Source organism: Notamacropus eugenii, chromosome 6 (genome assembly GCF_028372415.1).
Source record: "Notamacropus eugenii isolate mMacEug1 chromosome 6, mMacEug1.pri_v2, whole genome shotgun sequence".
Lineage (NCBI taxonomy): Eukaryota > Metazoa > Chordata > Mammalia > Diprotodontia > Macropodidae > Notamacropus > Notamacropus eugenii.
The window spans coordinates 123,022,609-123,039,523 of record NC_092877.1 but is presented as its reverse complement, the minus strand read 5'-3'; the positions used below and the strand labels follow the sequence as shown (position 1 = coordinate 123,039,523).

Here is a 16,915-nt window from a genome sequence, read left to right as displayed (position 1 = left end):
GATAATCAATGCATCCTTTTCAGATCATAATGCATTAAAAATTACATGTAATAAAAGGCCATGGAAAGAGAAACCAAAAATCAATTGGAAACTAAATAATCTAATTCTAAAGAAGGATTGGGTTAAAGAAGAAATCATAGAAACAATCAACAACTTCATTCAAGAGAATGACAATAGTGAGACAACGTACCAAAACTTATGGGACACTGCAAAAGCAGTTATTAGGGGAAGTTTTATATCTCTGAATGCTTACATAAATAAAATAGAGAAAGAGGAGATCAATGACTTAGGCTTGCAGTTGAAAAAGCTAGAAAAAGAACAAATTGAAAATCCCCAAGTAAATACCAAATTAGAAATACTGAAAACCAAAGGAGAGATTAATAAAATTGAAATAAAGAAAACTATTGAATTAATAAATAAAACCAATAGTTGGTTTTATGAAAAAACTAATAAAATTGATAAACCTTTGGTTAATCTGATCAAAAAAAAGAAAGAAGAAAACCAAATTACTAACATTAAAAATGAAAGGGGTGAACTCACCTCCAATGAGGAGGAAATTAAAACAATAATTAGAAACTACTTTGCCCAACTTTATGCCCACAAATTCGACAATCTAAACGAGATGGATGAATATTTTAAAAAATACAAATTGCCCAGATTAACAGAAGAGGAAGTTGAATACTTAAACAACCCCATCTCAGAAAAAGAAATTGAACAAGCCATCAATGAACTCCCTAGGAAAAAATCTCCAGGGCCAGATGGATTCACAAGTGAATTCTATCAAACATTTAAAGAACAATTAATTCCAATACTACATACACTATTCTTGAAAATTGGGGAAGAAGGAGTCCTCCCAAATTCTTTCTATGATACAAATATGGTTTTGATACCCAAACCAGGAAGAGACAAAACAGAGAAAGAAAATTATAGACCAATTTCCCTAATGAATATAGATGCAAAAATTTTAAATAAGATTTTAGCAAAACGAATACAGCATCTTATCACGAGATTAATACATTATGATCAGGTAGGATTCATACCAGGACTACAGGGCTGGTTCAATATTAGGAAAACTATTAGCATTATCGATCACATCAACAACAAAGCTAACAAAAACCACATGATTATCTCAATAGATGCAGAAAAAGCTTTTGACAAAATACAACATCCATTCCTACTAAAAACATTGGAGAACGTAGGAATAAAGGGAACTTTCCATAAAATAATAAGCAGTATCTATCTAAAACCTTCAGCAAGCATTATATGCAATGGGGATAAGCTAGATGCATTCCCAATAAGATCAGGGGTGAAACAAGGTTGCCCATTATCACCACTATTATTCAATATGGTACTAGAAATGTTAGCTGTAGCAATTAGACAAGATAAAGATATTCAAGGAATTAGAATAGCCAAAGAAGAAACTAAGTTATCACTCTTTGCAGATGATATGATGATTTACCTAGAGAATCCCAGAGATTCAAGTAAAAAATTACTAGAATTAATAAACAACTTTGGCAAAGTTGCAGGGTACAAAATAAACCCACACAAATCCTCTGCATTCCTATATATTAGCAACAAAGTTCAACAGCAAGAGATAGAAAGAGAAATCCCATTTAAAGTTAGGGCAGACAGTATAAAATACTTAGGAGTCTACCTGCCAAAACAAACCCAGGGACTATATGAACACAATTACAAGACACTTTTTGCACAAATAAAGTCAGATTTAAGTAAGTGGAAAAACATTAGTTGCTCATGGGTAGGCCGTGCTAATATAATAAAAATGACAATTCTACCCAAATTAATATACTTATTTAGTGCCATACCAATTAAACTATCAGACAATTACTTTCTAGAGCTGGATAAAATAATATCAAAATTCATTTGGAAAAACAAAAGGTCCAGAATATCAAAGGGACTAATGAAAAGAAATGCTTGGGAAGGTGGCCTAGCGCTACCAGACCTTAAACTGTACTATAAAGCAGCAATTATCAAAACCACTTGGTATTGGCTAAGAAACAGAGAGGTAGACAAGTGGAATAGACTTGGCACTCAAGATGCAGTAGGCAAGGAATATAGCAACCTTCTGTTTGATAAACCCAAGGACCCCAGCTTCTGGGATAAGAACTCATTGTTTGACAAAAATTGCTGGGAAAACTGGATAACGGTGTGGCGGAAATTAGGCATAGACCCATACCTGACACCGTACACAAGAATAAAGTCCAAATGGGTACATGATTTAGGTATAAAGATTGATACCATGAATAAACTGGAGAAGCAAGGAATAGTGTATTTATCAGATCTATGGAGAAGGGAAGAATTCTTTACTAAAGGAGAGATAGAATGCATTATGAAATGCAAAATGGATAACTTTGAGTACATTAAACTGAGAAGTTTTTGCACAACCAAACCCAATGCAACCAAAATCCGGAGGGATGTAGTAAATTGGGAAAAAATTTTCACATCTAAGCTCGGGGATAAAGGCCTCATTTCTAGAATATATAGAGAACTGACCCAAATGTATAATCATACAAGTCATTCCCCAATTGATAAATGGTCAAAGGATATGAACAGGCAATTTTCAGAGGAAGAAATTAAAGCTATCTATAATCATATGAAAAAATGCTCTAAATCACTATTGGTTAGAGAGATGCAAATCAAAACAACTCTGAGGTACCACATCACACCTATAAGATTGGCAAACATGACAGAACAAGAAAATGATAAATGCTGGAGAGGATGTGGGAGAGTTGGAACACTAATTCATTGTTGGTGGAGCTGCGAGCGCATCCAACCATTCTGGAGAGCAATTTGGAACTATGCCCAAAGGGCTACAAAAATGTGCATACCCTTTGACCCAGCAATATCGCTACTAGGACTATATCCCCAAGAGATCATAAAAATGGGAAAGGGTCCCACATGTACAAAAATATTTATAGCAGCACTCTATGTAGTTGCCAAAAACTGGAAGTCAAGGGGATGTCCATCAATTGGGGAATGGCTGAATAAATTATGGTATATGAATGTAATGGAGTACTACTGTGCCATAAGAAATGATGAACAAGAAGACTTCAGAGAGGCCTGGAAGGACTTATATGACCTGATGCTGAGTGAAAGGAGCAGAACCAGGAGAACTTTATGCACAGCAACAACCACAGTGTGTGAGAGCTTTTTCTGGTAGACTTAGATTTTTGTAATAACACAAGAACTTCTGAAAAAAAAAAAATCCCAATGGTGGACCTCAAGGCAAAATGCCTTCCACACTCAGAGAGAGAAATATGGAAGTCACTCACATAATGTAGCAGATCATGTTTGTGTATGTGTATCTGTTTGTGTATCATGTTCTGATTTGTTATACGGATTCTTTCATTTATCTTAGTCTGACTACATAGCATGACTATAGTGAAAATATACTCAATAGGAAAGTATATGTAGAATCTATATAGAATTGTATGCAGTCGTGGGGAGGGAGGGAGGCAGTGGGGGGTGGGTGGGGAGGGATAAAATTGCAATTGTATGGCAGTGATTGTTAAACATTAAAAAAATAAAAAAATTAAAAAAAAAAAAAAAAAGAAAAACGGGGGGAGAGAGAGAAAGACAGACAGACAGAGAGAATAAATAGAATGGTCTCAGAGGGAAAGCACCAGCACTAGGTGGCATTGGGAAAACTATAAGTTCAGAAGGTCAGATTTGGGGTAATTTGCATTGAAAGAAGGAATATCTACATGGATAAAATTATAGATCCATTGAATTATTTAAGTATAGCCTATGTCAATATTATTAGATTATAAACTATGTGAGATCAAACTCCATGCCATATTTAATTTTGTAAATCTCCGAGAAGCTAGCACAATGACCTGTAAATAATAGGTACATATTATTTACTGTTGAATGAATAAATGAATTATTTTCCCATTTATAGTTCTCAGTGCTTAACATAATGACTTAAGCAAAATAGACTCTTGTATCTTTACTGATTGATTTGATTTGTCAGTTGAAAATTAGGGAAAGAAGTTTAAATTTGGTAGCATAGCTAACCAGTAGCAAGATGAAAACTGTGTTTTTCAGATTAGTCTGATAGTTGTATATACTGTGAATGAGTTAGAAGAGATTAGAGGCAACTATTAAATATTTGTTGTAATCTAAAAAATGAAATGATAAAGGTGCTAGTAGTGTAATAAGACCAGTGATACAAAGGGAAGTTAGTTCCATTACTTGAGAATCCCAGAAGTGAATTGCCTTACCTAGGTGACTATGGTATCCCAAAATCAATTTAATCATCTTTATGCATTCTTATTCTAACATGGACCTTTGAGTCGTTGTTTTATCTTGTAATTAATCTCTAAAATCAGTCTTCAATATGCCATTACTGAATTTGTATGTTTTCCTTTCAGGATAACCAACAGCTTCTGAAAACAGTAACTGAGCAGAATGTGGAAATTGAGCTACTACGCAAACAACTTAGGTATTTTGGTAAAATTAAGGAATATTAAGATATTGTGACTGTATTCCAAAGAGAATTGCCCTTCCCCTTGTCCTGAATCATTGGAACCTTCTTGGCATTTCTCCCAAACCTCATAGTCATAATTTAGAACTCAGATTTCTTCAATTGTAAGATTCATTTTCCTATGATGGCAGCATTCCAAAATGAATTTAGAATCATAAGGCTTCAAAGAAATGTCTTTGACAAAAGCAGTGGAATACATTTTGTCCCAATTTTATGTTGAGACCGTTTAGCTTAGTAGATAGAACTTGGAATCAGTTTGAATAGCTTGATGCTTACTAGCAGTTTGACCATAGGCAAGTCAAGGAACTTCTTTGTATCTCAGGCAACTTTGTAAAAATTTATCTGCTAAATTCTAGAAGATTGCATAGATGTTAATGATAGGAGTTCCCTAGAAGATGAAATAGATCCTTTTTATGTTCAGGTAATATATTCCAGTTCAATCTCTAGCCTTCTTTGAGAAGAGGAATGATACCTTCCACTCACTGATATATTTTGTCACACCTGGTTATATCCTACACATTCCAGTAATTTTGAACCACTGTAGGTCATCATCTAAACCCTGCCCCTATCCCCTACCATCCTTGATATCTGGATTAATTTTTGACATATTCAGAGATAGGGCAGAGAAAAACTTTAGCTCAACATGTCTGAAATATCATTAATTCCAAATTAATGGAGTTTAAACCAATTAGGTTTGACTATACCTAATGAAATGTATTATTTTGGCTTCTCTTAATATTTATTGTTTTTTTGTACTTTAAAAATATGTCTTCAGACATGTTTAAACTTGTTTTTATGAATCATTTAAATCTTTCCTGGTAAATGTTTTGATTACTGTTTGCTCACTTTTGCTTATCACATGGTAATTATTTCATCCAGTTTAATTTAAATTCATTTTCAAGTATGATTTTGATTTTCCATGTATTGATTTTTACATGTAAAACTGTCCCAGTCTGAATCTGCTTGAGGATGGACTTTGGATTTCTAGTCTGGTCAAAATGACTACATTGTATACAGAGGAAAATGAACATATTCTTATTTCAGACAGAGCTGATTTGCTTTGCATGGTCTTCTTTTAGACAATTGAGCAGTCAATCAGAAAGTATTTATTAGGCCCTGTGTTAGATTCTTTGCTTTTAGAACTGTCATAGTGTTCACAGTTTTTTTCCACTCTATTTATCACATTGTTTTTAAATGTCTTCTACTAATAAGGAACAAAATTTTTCAAGAAAATTTAGATAAAGGCAGCAGTAAAACATGGCAGGAGCTTAAAATGCTAATAATTTGTTTATACCTGGCCAATTCATCCCCAAACCATTATCTGTCACCTCAAACCTGACTTTGTAAATCTCTCTATTGAGGGCACCACCGTTCTTTCAGTGGTGACAGTTTTGGCACCCAAGATTTCATCATATTTTTTTTAGTCTTCTCTATCCTTCATCCTTTGTATTTAGTCACTTCTCTTGTCATTTCTGTCACCACAAATCTCTAGCATCCATCCTTCTTTCTACTACCAGTGCCACTACCCTATCTCAGTCCCTCATTGTATTTCAATCTCGATTATTATATTTGACTTATTGGTCTCCCTACATCTGGCTTCTCCCTTCTCCATTCTGTTCTAAACATAAGTATCAAAATAATCTTCGTAACTAGATGACTAGCTAGCTCTTTGCTAAATTTATAGTTCTCTGCACTGGCTTGCATGCCTGAAATATTATTCACCTTTAATCTCATGTCTCAGATTCATCTGTCAACTCATTCACAAAGTCTTTCCAAACTTTATAGATGCTGGTAGGCTTTACCCATTCCAATTCCTTTGTATTTACTTAACTATACATGTACTGCCCCAATGGAATATAGTTCTCCTTGAAAAAATTTTACTTTTTTTTTGTTTCTAGTGCCTAGTACGGTACCTTGAGCATAGTAAGTGCTCAAAATTAATTGAGTCTAATTTATATGCAAAAATTTAAGCCAATCAATAAAGTTAATTGTCACATCACGCTGCCAAAGTTTGGAGTTGAGGGTTTCTGTTTCGTTTTACTTTTAGAAATTATGCTTTGACTAGTTAAGTCAGGCACATGACAAATAGGTTGACTAGATCATATTTGTGTAACATTTCATAATGATTCAATACTAAATATCATCCTATTTTTCCAAGATAAAAGTATTAAAAGAAAGTATTTAGTAATGATGAATCTGGACAAGTACTCTACCTGCCAAGAGGTACCTGATAAATTTTTGGCTTTCCTTAAGAATAATTTAAGTCTTCAAAAAGTAGGAAAGGTGACAGAAAGAACTGATATTCTAGCTCTTATCTTGACCAACAGATTGGCAGGGCAAAATTAAAAAGGTAAAGAAAAAGGATAGATGGGATCCCATGGACTAAAATTATTATAGGAAAAGTTTACCCAGTAATAATGAGGATCCCTCAGAAACAAAATGCCAAAGTTAGAAACAAGAAGGGGAATAAGAGGATCTACATAAACCTAATTTTCCTTGATGACTGAAATGACCAGAACTAGAAAACATCCTGAAGTAATTGATGAATGTAATTGCTCATGCATTGTCAATGATTTGTCAGATATTTTCCTAATATCTTAGAGAAGCAATTCTCAAAGTGTGAGCCAGTGATCCCTAGAGATCTCTGAGACCCTTTCAGATGGTCCACAAGATTAAAAATAATATCTTTAAAAATAAAAATCTTTTAATTTCAAATGTAGTAAACATTGACAGATATAATACACATAAAAGCTTTTCAATAATTTTAAGTGTAAAAGAGTCCTTAGAACAAAGACACAGAGAGAGAGAGAGAGAGAGAGAGAGAGAGAAAATCATTGTCTTAGAGAATGAATAAAGTTCTTTAGCATATGAGAAGGGTAAATCTTTCCCTTATTTTTCAAAACAAGGAAATGAGGGAAGTCAGCCTAAATATATAGGCATATAGGTAACTTAATAAATAATTTGTATTTTTAGAGGTATCTTTTGAAAAAAAAAAGCTACATTGACTTCTTTTCATAACAAAATTCTAGGACATGTTATCACAGGGATGGTTTATGAACATTTAGGAAAAATATAGAGATTACTAAGAACCAACACAACTTCACTAAAAATAGGTCATGCTTGATTGATGTCACTACTGGACTGTTGGATCAGGTACATAATTTAAACTTACTATGCCTAGATTTCATCAAGGTATTTGACAAAGTATCTCATTATTTTTGTGGTTAAGATGAAGAGTTGAGCTAAATGACAGTTTAGTTAAATGGATTTTGAACGGGTAGATTTGAACTCAAATGAGATTATTAATGGTTGACGCCAGTTTGGAGGGAGATCTCTAGTGTAGTACTTGCCTCACAGACTTACATTTCATCCTTTGTTGTGAAATTTTTCTTTTCCTAGTGACTTGATTGAAATCATAGTTGCCTTCTCAGACTTATAGATGACATGAACCTGGGAAGAATAGCTAATATGGAGGGCAAGGTCAGAATCCAGAAAGATTTTCACAGGATAGAACTGTGAGCCAACTGGTAAGAAAGTCACATTCAGTAGACATGTGAAGTTCTAAATTTTGGTTCAAAAATTGAGCTTGAGAAGAAAAAGATGTGACGTAAAGCTAAACTGTAAATGTTCAAAAGATTTGACTTCTCATATTCAATTATGTATAATACAAGACTTCATTAGTTTCCTTCTGATCATAAGTATTAGGAAAGGTATAGAACAGAGAGGAAATGTATGTGAATAGGGGATGAGGATAATGGCTGCAGTGCAGGTGTCCTGGTTTGAACATGAGGAATAGGTTTATGGGAAAGTTAATAAGCTCAATTTTGGACATAGTTATAATAGCCCACATTTCATGCTTATAGAGCTCTTTATGTATTTTATCTCCTTTGGTCTTCACAACAGCACTGTGAAGCCGGTGCTTTCTCCTATTTTAAAGATGAGGAAATGTCAGACGAGAATTAAGTGACTTTTCCGGGCTAGTTTGAGTGTCAGAAGTATGATTTTAACCTGTGTTTTCCCAAATTCCATAGCTGGTGAACTTGAGGTGCTGGTGGAATATATAGGAAGTAGTTCTTTTGAGAACAGAACTAGCAACTGGGAGACATCAGGAAAGACTTCATATAGACCAGGGGCTCTTGGAGATAGAACAACTTTATAATTACTTGGATATATAAGGAAAGTAAAAGTGAATAGTCCAGGGAATGACACCAGAGCTGTAGGTCTAAGGATGGTGGTGACCTTAATGAAAGTTGTAAAGATGGGAAAACGTTTTTGGGGAAAGAGGAGTGATTTTCTAAGTGAGGAAACTGATACCATAGAAAATGAAGTGATTTGCCCAAGGTTATATCAAAGATGGGGTTTGAACAAGGGTCCTTTGACTCTGGAGTCACTTCTTTTTTCTGTTGTAGTACATTACCTTTCTTGGGGTTTGGACTTGAAAGGGAGGAGAGACAGTCGACCTTTTTGTCAGGTGGGAAAGACCTAGGCATGTTTGGAGGCAGCAGAGAAGAGACCAGTAAATTGGAAGGAATTTGGGTGTTGAGTAGAGGAAGATGGAGAATGACTCTGGGAGCAGTCTCTTTTTCCAGGGGAATTTTCCTCTTTCCTTCTGTATTGTGAGTTCCCCTCTCTCAATTATTATTTTGATTTTCTTTTTTATTTTAAATTAAATTTGATAATTGTACATTGACAGGGTTTGATCTTGGTGTAAGAGACTGACTCAGGTCTGTCTCTTTATGGTTAAGGTTTGATATTGGGATTCCAATGAACAAAAGGAGTTTTACTTAGTCATGACAGAGGAAAAATACTTAGAAAGGACACTGAGTTGATTCAGCAGTGCTAGATTGCCTTGTTGTCCATGATGATCCTCCACTCAGGCAGCAGAGATGAGCTAAAGCTTTCTATACTCGACTGGGAAGTGATGCCAATGGCTGAACCTTTTATTCCCTTGAGCCACTTAAGTTTCAAGGATGATTACAGTACTTTTAAGGATACCAATATTGCTCTAAAAAGAAGGTGGCTCAGATATTCTTCCCACCTGGAGGCAGGAAGATGGAGATGTAAATTAAGGGAGAAGGGAGACTTTACAGCAAATGACTTACTTTCTGAGTAATGTCTTTTGCTGAGGTTGAGAGGTTATAGATGGTCTGAGAGGTTCAAGAAGAGAGAATTGTGTATAGCTGCTCTGAGAAGTACAGCATAGAATCAGGAAGGATTAAAAGAATTGCTTTGTTGCAATAAGGCCACAACTGAGATTAGATAACTTGAGTTCTTAATGGAATCAGTCAACAAAGTTGCATAACTTCTCCAGCACTGTTCTGTAGCATATAAATAGGATCAAAGCAAGTGGATAGTGGAAGTGAGCCAGAGATGGCTTTTAACACAGCATGAGCAGAAATAGGCCAAGAGAGCAACCATGTAATGTTGCATTGATGAACTGTAGGGTTGAAATTGGGAAGGAAGAAAAGCAAAATCAGAGAAGTTATTTAGGTATTGGAAAATGTAGATTCAGAGAGGTAAATTCAGGAGGTTTAGATTTGTGAGTTATCCTCATCATGATAATTGAAGCTGTGGAAGTGAATGAGACTCTCATTAATAATTTTGATCTATAATTTTTTTCTACCTTATCTTTGCCAGATTTTGAGAACTATAAGCATAGAAGAATTTACACAGAATGGCAATTATATATTTTAAAAATATTTGGTAAAATTCCTATGTGAATTTATCTGGTCATATGGCAACTGCTAATAACTTAATCAGTTTTCCTAACCGAGGTTGAATTATTTAGGCTTTTAATTTTTTATTGTATCAACCTGGATATTTGTTATTTTTGTAAATATCCATTTCTTTTATATTTTAATTAATATTTCTGGTATATAGTTATATAAAAGTCTCATTTATATTTATGTATTCTTTCTGTATTCGTAATGCTTTTTCTTCTAATTATTTTGATTTTTTTCTTAAACTTGCTAACTATTTTTAAATTTTATTGTTTTAAAAGAATCCTTATTAGTGTATTTTTTCATTTTATTTGGTGTTTTATTGATTTCTCACTATTTTATTTGTGTATTCTTTTGATGTATTAATTCATTAAGTCTCTTAATTTATTTAACTACCAAATAATCCAAATGATTGTTTTTCTCTTTTTATCTGTTGTTTAATTTAAATGTTCAGGGATATAAATTTGCGTAAGTTAGCTTGGTTGCTTCTGTGAATTTTTATTTTATATGCTATTGTTATTATCTTTAATACAATATCATTGTTTTCACAATTTGCATCTTAGGTGCTTTTCAGCAGATGATGTTAGTCTCCACACATCCTGTATCTTGAACACATCTGTCTCCCTCATCATTATTTTGTAACGCTTTGATCTATAAATACTTTGATGAGTCTTTGGTCTTAATTAAATTTTGTTCTATATATCTTATGACTAAAGACCATGCAGCATGAGTTAGTTTGAAGGAATTAGGGATGTTTAGCCTGGAAAAGTGTCCTTCCTATAACGTATCTAGAATTAAATATAATACCATAGTATTAAAACAAGAGTAGCTATGGTATCCGAATTATTAACCTTAAATTAGATATTATCTTTATCTGGACAAATCTTATATTCATAAAACATGCATGTATACATATTTAATTTCCAAGGAATATACAATTATATGTACATAAACAGTATGTAAAATAATTACTTTTAGTATTTTTATAATTTATATTTCATTAGGATAATTCATTTTATTTGTTGAATGTGTTCTCAAAATTGCATGTAAATTTGAAACCTATGTATATCAAATCACATGTTAGATTCACTAGGGTAGCAGATTTTGTTTTTTACAAACTAGTAAATCCCATTGCAAAATCAATGATAAGTCTTTTCATGTTTTAAAAAACCCAGTTTTTCATATAAGGGAAGTAAAAACTGTATTTGGAATGGTGGAAAGAACTTTGCACCAAAAACTTGAATCTGGACTCAGATGACATAAATTAATCCTTCATCTGATACGTAGGTCTGAAGCTTTGGACAAGTCATTTAAGTGCTTTGGACCTTACTTTTCTCATCTATAAAATGAGATGGTCTTGAACTAGCTGATCTCTAAACTCCTTTCCAACTCTAAATCTTTTAATCCTAAAACTCTAACATTTGTTTCTGCCTCATTCATATTACTTTCTTAACTCTGTGATCTTTGGCAAATCATTACCTCGGTTTTCTCATTTGTAGAGAAGTAGAACACAATGGTCATTCTAAACTCATCCTGGTGATATGAAGAAAGTGTTTTATAAACATTTAATAAATATGCAAATATTTATTATTTTTATTTGTGACTGTACATGATACTGCTTGGATTTAGAAAAAATTTAGAAAAATTTTTAGTTCTGTTTGTAATTTCAAATAGTAAAATGCATCTCAGTCATTTTAAAAGAAATGTGACAAGTGAAATCTGAAATAACTGAGGAAATGAAGACTTGAGCTTCTGAGCATATTGATTTATTAAGCAATGCATACATAGCAAACAAATCAGGGCCAGGCCTTCTAAGCCTGGCACTGACTGGACCCTAAATATAGAAGAGAATTTTTAATGCATTTAAAGAAAACAATTAACAGTATATAAATGAGGATACAAGATCAAGTAAGCTGCTTTCTAATTGGAAGAAAGATTATGGGCTTTCTGAGTTGGGAGGGGAAGAATTAATAAGTACAGTTCACTGAATCAAAAAAAGAGGTCCCATTCCCTCTCAAGTTTTATTCAAAGGAACAAACAACCAGTAACTGATGGACCAGTATGGGGCTAGTTTTCAAATAAGACATGGATTGCTTCAGATATACTATTGTGAGAAGATCAACCTCTGGATTTGACTGACTTTCTGATCTTTAGTTAAGGGTTTCTAAGCAATAGGTAAAGGTGGTCCAGCTTCCCAGGGTTAGGGTCAAACAGTTCGGTCAAGTTTTCTCACAATTCCCATAATTAAATAAAGTTTTCTCATGAGACAGTACTTGGGAGTAGAGTCATAACTGAAGAGAAAGGGAACTGAGCTAGATCCAGAATTGAGTCATAAGATCCAGTGTATTTCATTCAATTCCCACAATTTCTCTGTTCCCTGAGGAACAAAAATTTATAAAAAGTCATTAACTTAAGTCTTGCCATAATTTAAATTTTCATATATTAGTATGATAGTGCATGGCACATAGGTGGTAGGTACTTAATAAATATTTACTTATTGATTTATATTCATAGACTTTCCATGGCATCCTATAGAAAAATATGTGTATTATTCACTAAAGTAACTTGCATTTTTTAAAAATTTTAATTAATTTATTTTTAGTTTTCTACATTTATTTTCACAAGATTTTGAGATCCAAGTTTTCTCCCCATCTCTCCCCTCCCCCACCCCAAAACACCGTGCATTCTGATTACCCCTTCCCTCAATCTGCCCTACCTTCTATCATACCCCTCCCTTCCCTTATCACCATGTTCTCTCTTTTCTTGTAGGGCAAGATAGATTTCTGTACCCCATTACCTGTATTTCTTTTTTTCCAGTTGCATGCAGAAACAATTCTCAGCATTCATTCTTAAAACTTTGATTTCCAACTTCTCTCCCTTCCTCCACTGAGAAGGCAAGCAATTCAATATAGGCTATATATGTGTAGCTTTGCAAAAGACTTCCATGAGTCATGTCGTGAAAGACTAATTATATTTCCTCCATCCTGTCCTGCCCCGCATTTATTCTATTCTCTCTTTTGACCTTGTCCCTCCCCTAAAGGGTTTACTTCTAATTAATCCCTCCTCCCATTAACCCTCCTTTCTATCATTCCCCTCATACGCCACTTATTCCTTTCTCCCCTACTTTCCTGATGCAGAGAGAAAACTACTGAGGAAGAAATTGAGGGTTCATGAAATAAAAGGATCATCTCAGTGGGGGATGGGAGGAGTTGTGTCAGCGAGTGAAGATTGCAGTGATTTCTAAACCTATTAAGGTACAGGGGAATAAACTGGACTATGGAGATAACTGAGTCAGCCTTCAAACTTTTGAGCTGTTTCTTGTTATAACTCCAGCTTTCCTTTTAATTTCTCTGACTCTTGGTTTCTTACAAATTCTAGAGATCTAAGGTAGGGGCAACTAGGTGGTGCAGTGGATAGAACACCAGTGCAGGGGTCAGGAGGACCTGAGTTCAAATCTCACCTCAGACACTTGACACTCACTAGCTGTGTGACCTTGGGTAAGTTACTTACCCTAATTGCCTCATCCTGGGTCATCTCCAGTCATCCTGATGAATATCTGGTCACTGGATTCAGATGGCTCTGGAGGAGAACTGAGGCTGGTGACCTGCACAACCCTCCCGCACTCAAAACAAAGTCAAGTGTAAGTCTTGTCATCATTTCTCTGATGGCATGGTCTTCTTGTCAATGAAGGACGAACACACACTTTCCTGTAGCGTAAGATAAATTGACATATCTTATTGAGTGTGTATGTTATGACCTCTTTAAGCCAAATGTGATGAGAGCAAGCTTCACTTTTTTCTTCTTACCTCCCCACTTTTCCCCTCCATTGAAAAAGCTTTTACTTGCCTCTTTTATGAGAGATAATTTGCCCCATTCCATGTCCCCCTTTCTCCTCCCAATATATTCATCTCTTATCCCTTAATTTTATTTTTTTAGATATCATCCATTCCTATTCAACTCACTCTGTGCCCTCTGTCTGTGTGTGTGTGTGTGTGTGTGTGTGTGTGTGTGTGTGTGTGTGTGTGTGCGATCCCTCTAACTACCCAAATACTGAGAAAAGTTGCAAGAGTTACAAATATTATCTTTCCATGTAGGAATGTAAACAGTTCAACTTTAGTAAGTCCCTTATGATTTCTCTTTCTTGTTTACCTTTTCATGCTTTTCTTGATTCTTGTGTTTGAAAGTCAAATTTTCTATTCAACTCTGATCTTTTCATCAAGAATGCTTGAAAGCCTTCTATTACCATATTTTCCCCTGACGTATTATATTCAATTTTGCTGGGTAGATGATTTTTGGTTTTAATCCTAGTTCCTTTGACTTCTGGAATATCATTTTCTAAGCCCTTCAGTCCTTTAATATAGAAGCTGCTAGATCTTATGTTGTCCTGATTGTATTTCCACAATACTCGAATTGTTTCTTTCTGGCTGCTTGCACTATTTTTTCCTTGACCTGGGAACTCTGGAAATTGTCTACAATATTCCTAGGAGTTTTTCTTTCAGGATTCCTTTCAGGAGGTGATCAGTGGATTCAATATTTATTTTGCCCTCTGGTTCTAGAATATTAGGGCAATTTTCCTCGATAATTTCATGAAAGATGATGTCTAGGCTCTTTTTTTCATCATGGCTTTAAGGTAGTCCCATAATTTTTATATAGTATCTTGTATTTTAAAAGCATCTATTACCATAGTGTCTATTCAGTAAAGATTCTTCATTTTTCAGTTGTTGGATGGAAATTAAAATAAAATCTTTATTTGAAGATGCCATAAAGCATTTTTGGGATCCCTTCCCTATTGTAAACCAGTAGACAAATGAATCTTTGTTAAAGATTATTAAAATACCATAATAACATGATCAAATTATTTCTTAACTTCTTTACAATGAAGATCTCTTAAGATCTCAAACAACTTTTAATTGCCAAATACAGCAAATATTTGTTTTAACTTAATCACTTGAAAAGCAGAGGGCTACATAATTTGGTTTTTGAAAAATCCCTTGTCAGTATTACTGGACACATTAAAAAAGTTAAGCATTCACCTCTTTAGCTCCCAAAGACTAGATATTTCCAGTTAAAAGTTTCTTCCACTTCTTACTTTCCCAAGCCTAATAGTTTACTTTCCTTAACCTAATAGTTTGAGTATGGTATATAAATAACATAGGATAGCTAGATGGTGGAGTGAATAGAATGCCAGGCCTGGAATCTGTAAGACTTATCTTGCTGAATTCAAATCTAGTCTCAGATACTTACTAGCTCTGTGACCCTGGGTAAAATGAGCTGGAGAAGGAAGTGGCAAACCACCCCAGTATCTTTGCCAAGAGCGCCTCAGATAGGATCAGGAAGCATCAGACACAAGTAAATGACTAAACAACAATAAATGATAACATGACACACATTCCGTTTTCAGTGTTTATCCTTTTGGTGCGTGCTCCTCTAACCTCTTTGTTGAGCTCTTTGAGGTCCATCTCAGGACTTCTCAACTCTTTTTTTTTTGAAGAGTTAAACCAGTGTGCATTAGGTCAATAAATTTATAGATCAACAATTTCAACAAATTTAAGCTATTCTCTTTAATGTTTCATGAATTAATTATCATACTTTTCTTTTTAAGGCAAACCAAATTAGACCTCAGAGTTGCTACAGCAAAAGTGGGAGAAATGACCAAAATAGTTGAAGACCTTCAAGGACAGATACAAAGGAAGGTATTTAGATATTTCTAAAATAGTTAAAAATTTGAATGTGTCAAGCAACATTCTTCTTGTTTAAAGATAACTTTCATTTGAAATTAGACCTCTTAAGATTGAGAGGAGAGTTAGAAGTTGTCAATTTTTTTAATCAAAATATTAGTGAAATGAGAAAACCATGAAACTTTCTCAAAAATTTGGAGAAATTTGAAGAAAGAACTAAGTTTAGGTTCAGTTGAAACGTAATCAGTGAGAGTGAATGATTTCCCCATAGCATACTGTAATCACGTAAGGCACATTATTTTGGTTTTTTTCCCCATCTCTTGAAAAGTTTAAGTTTATAGAAAAAGTAGATTTGTATGTGACAGGGTGTTTTAATGCTTTTTAATTTTTTTTTAAATTTCTGCTTTGTTATTGAAAGTGGAATATCAGCTTTACAAATAATCTTAATTGGCAGTGTACTGTTTTCCCAAATCCTGCTACATTTCTTTTATTGTTTAGTTGTCTAAGCAAGTTTCAAATCGTTTTAAGTGTAATTATTTTGTTGAACTTTTAATAATGCTAATATGTTTGTGGGAAAGTCAGCATAAAGTGGGGGAGATGTTGAGACTGCCTGTCAGGCAAGCCTATCTGCTCAAAAGGTACCATTACTTCTCTACTTTGTGTGCAGTGGCAGAATCACTGTAGCAAATATGTAACAAATAACATCTACATAAAACGACACATTTCTTCTATGCAAAATAAAATATTGTTAACAACAGGTTTTTATTCAGCTTGCCATCTTTTAAAAATGGCACAGTGATTTTATTTTAAAATGATTTCATTACCTTTAAGTACCAGGAAATGTACTTAATCCCTCCCCTCTTTACTTTTTTATTGGCTTTTTGGAAAATGTCAATGTAGTTTAAAATTAGCATGGTTTTTATCGGTCATTTCCTTGTGTTTTTGCCAGTATTCAAGCATTAAAATTCAGGGTAGTTGGTTGGATTTCTTCAATTTGTTTTATGGAAGTAGCC

The 16,915-nt window shown here is 34.1% G+C and overlaps 1 protein-coding gene across 13 annotated transcripts in view; it reads left to right on the top strand.

Moving 5' to 3' along the window:
• Window positions 1–16,915, top strand: part of SCLT1 (sodium channel and clathrin linker 1) — a 264,118-nt gene that overhangs the window by 89,750 nt on the left and 157,453 nt on the right. For 12 of the 13 annotated variants that reach the window (XM_072620993.1, XM_072620989.1, XM_072620996.1 and 9 more), the window contains 2 exons: window positions 4,392–4,462; window positions 15,827–15,917. In XM_072620993.1, coding sequence (XP_072477094.1) covers window positions 4,392–4,462; window positions 15,827–15,917 — 162 coding nt within the window. The remainder of the gene's footprint in view (window positions 1–4,391; window positions 4,463–15,826; window positions 15,918–16,915) is intronic. The other variant, XM_072620998.1, reaches the window with a different exon arrangement.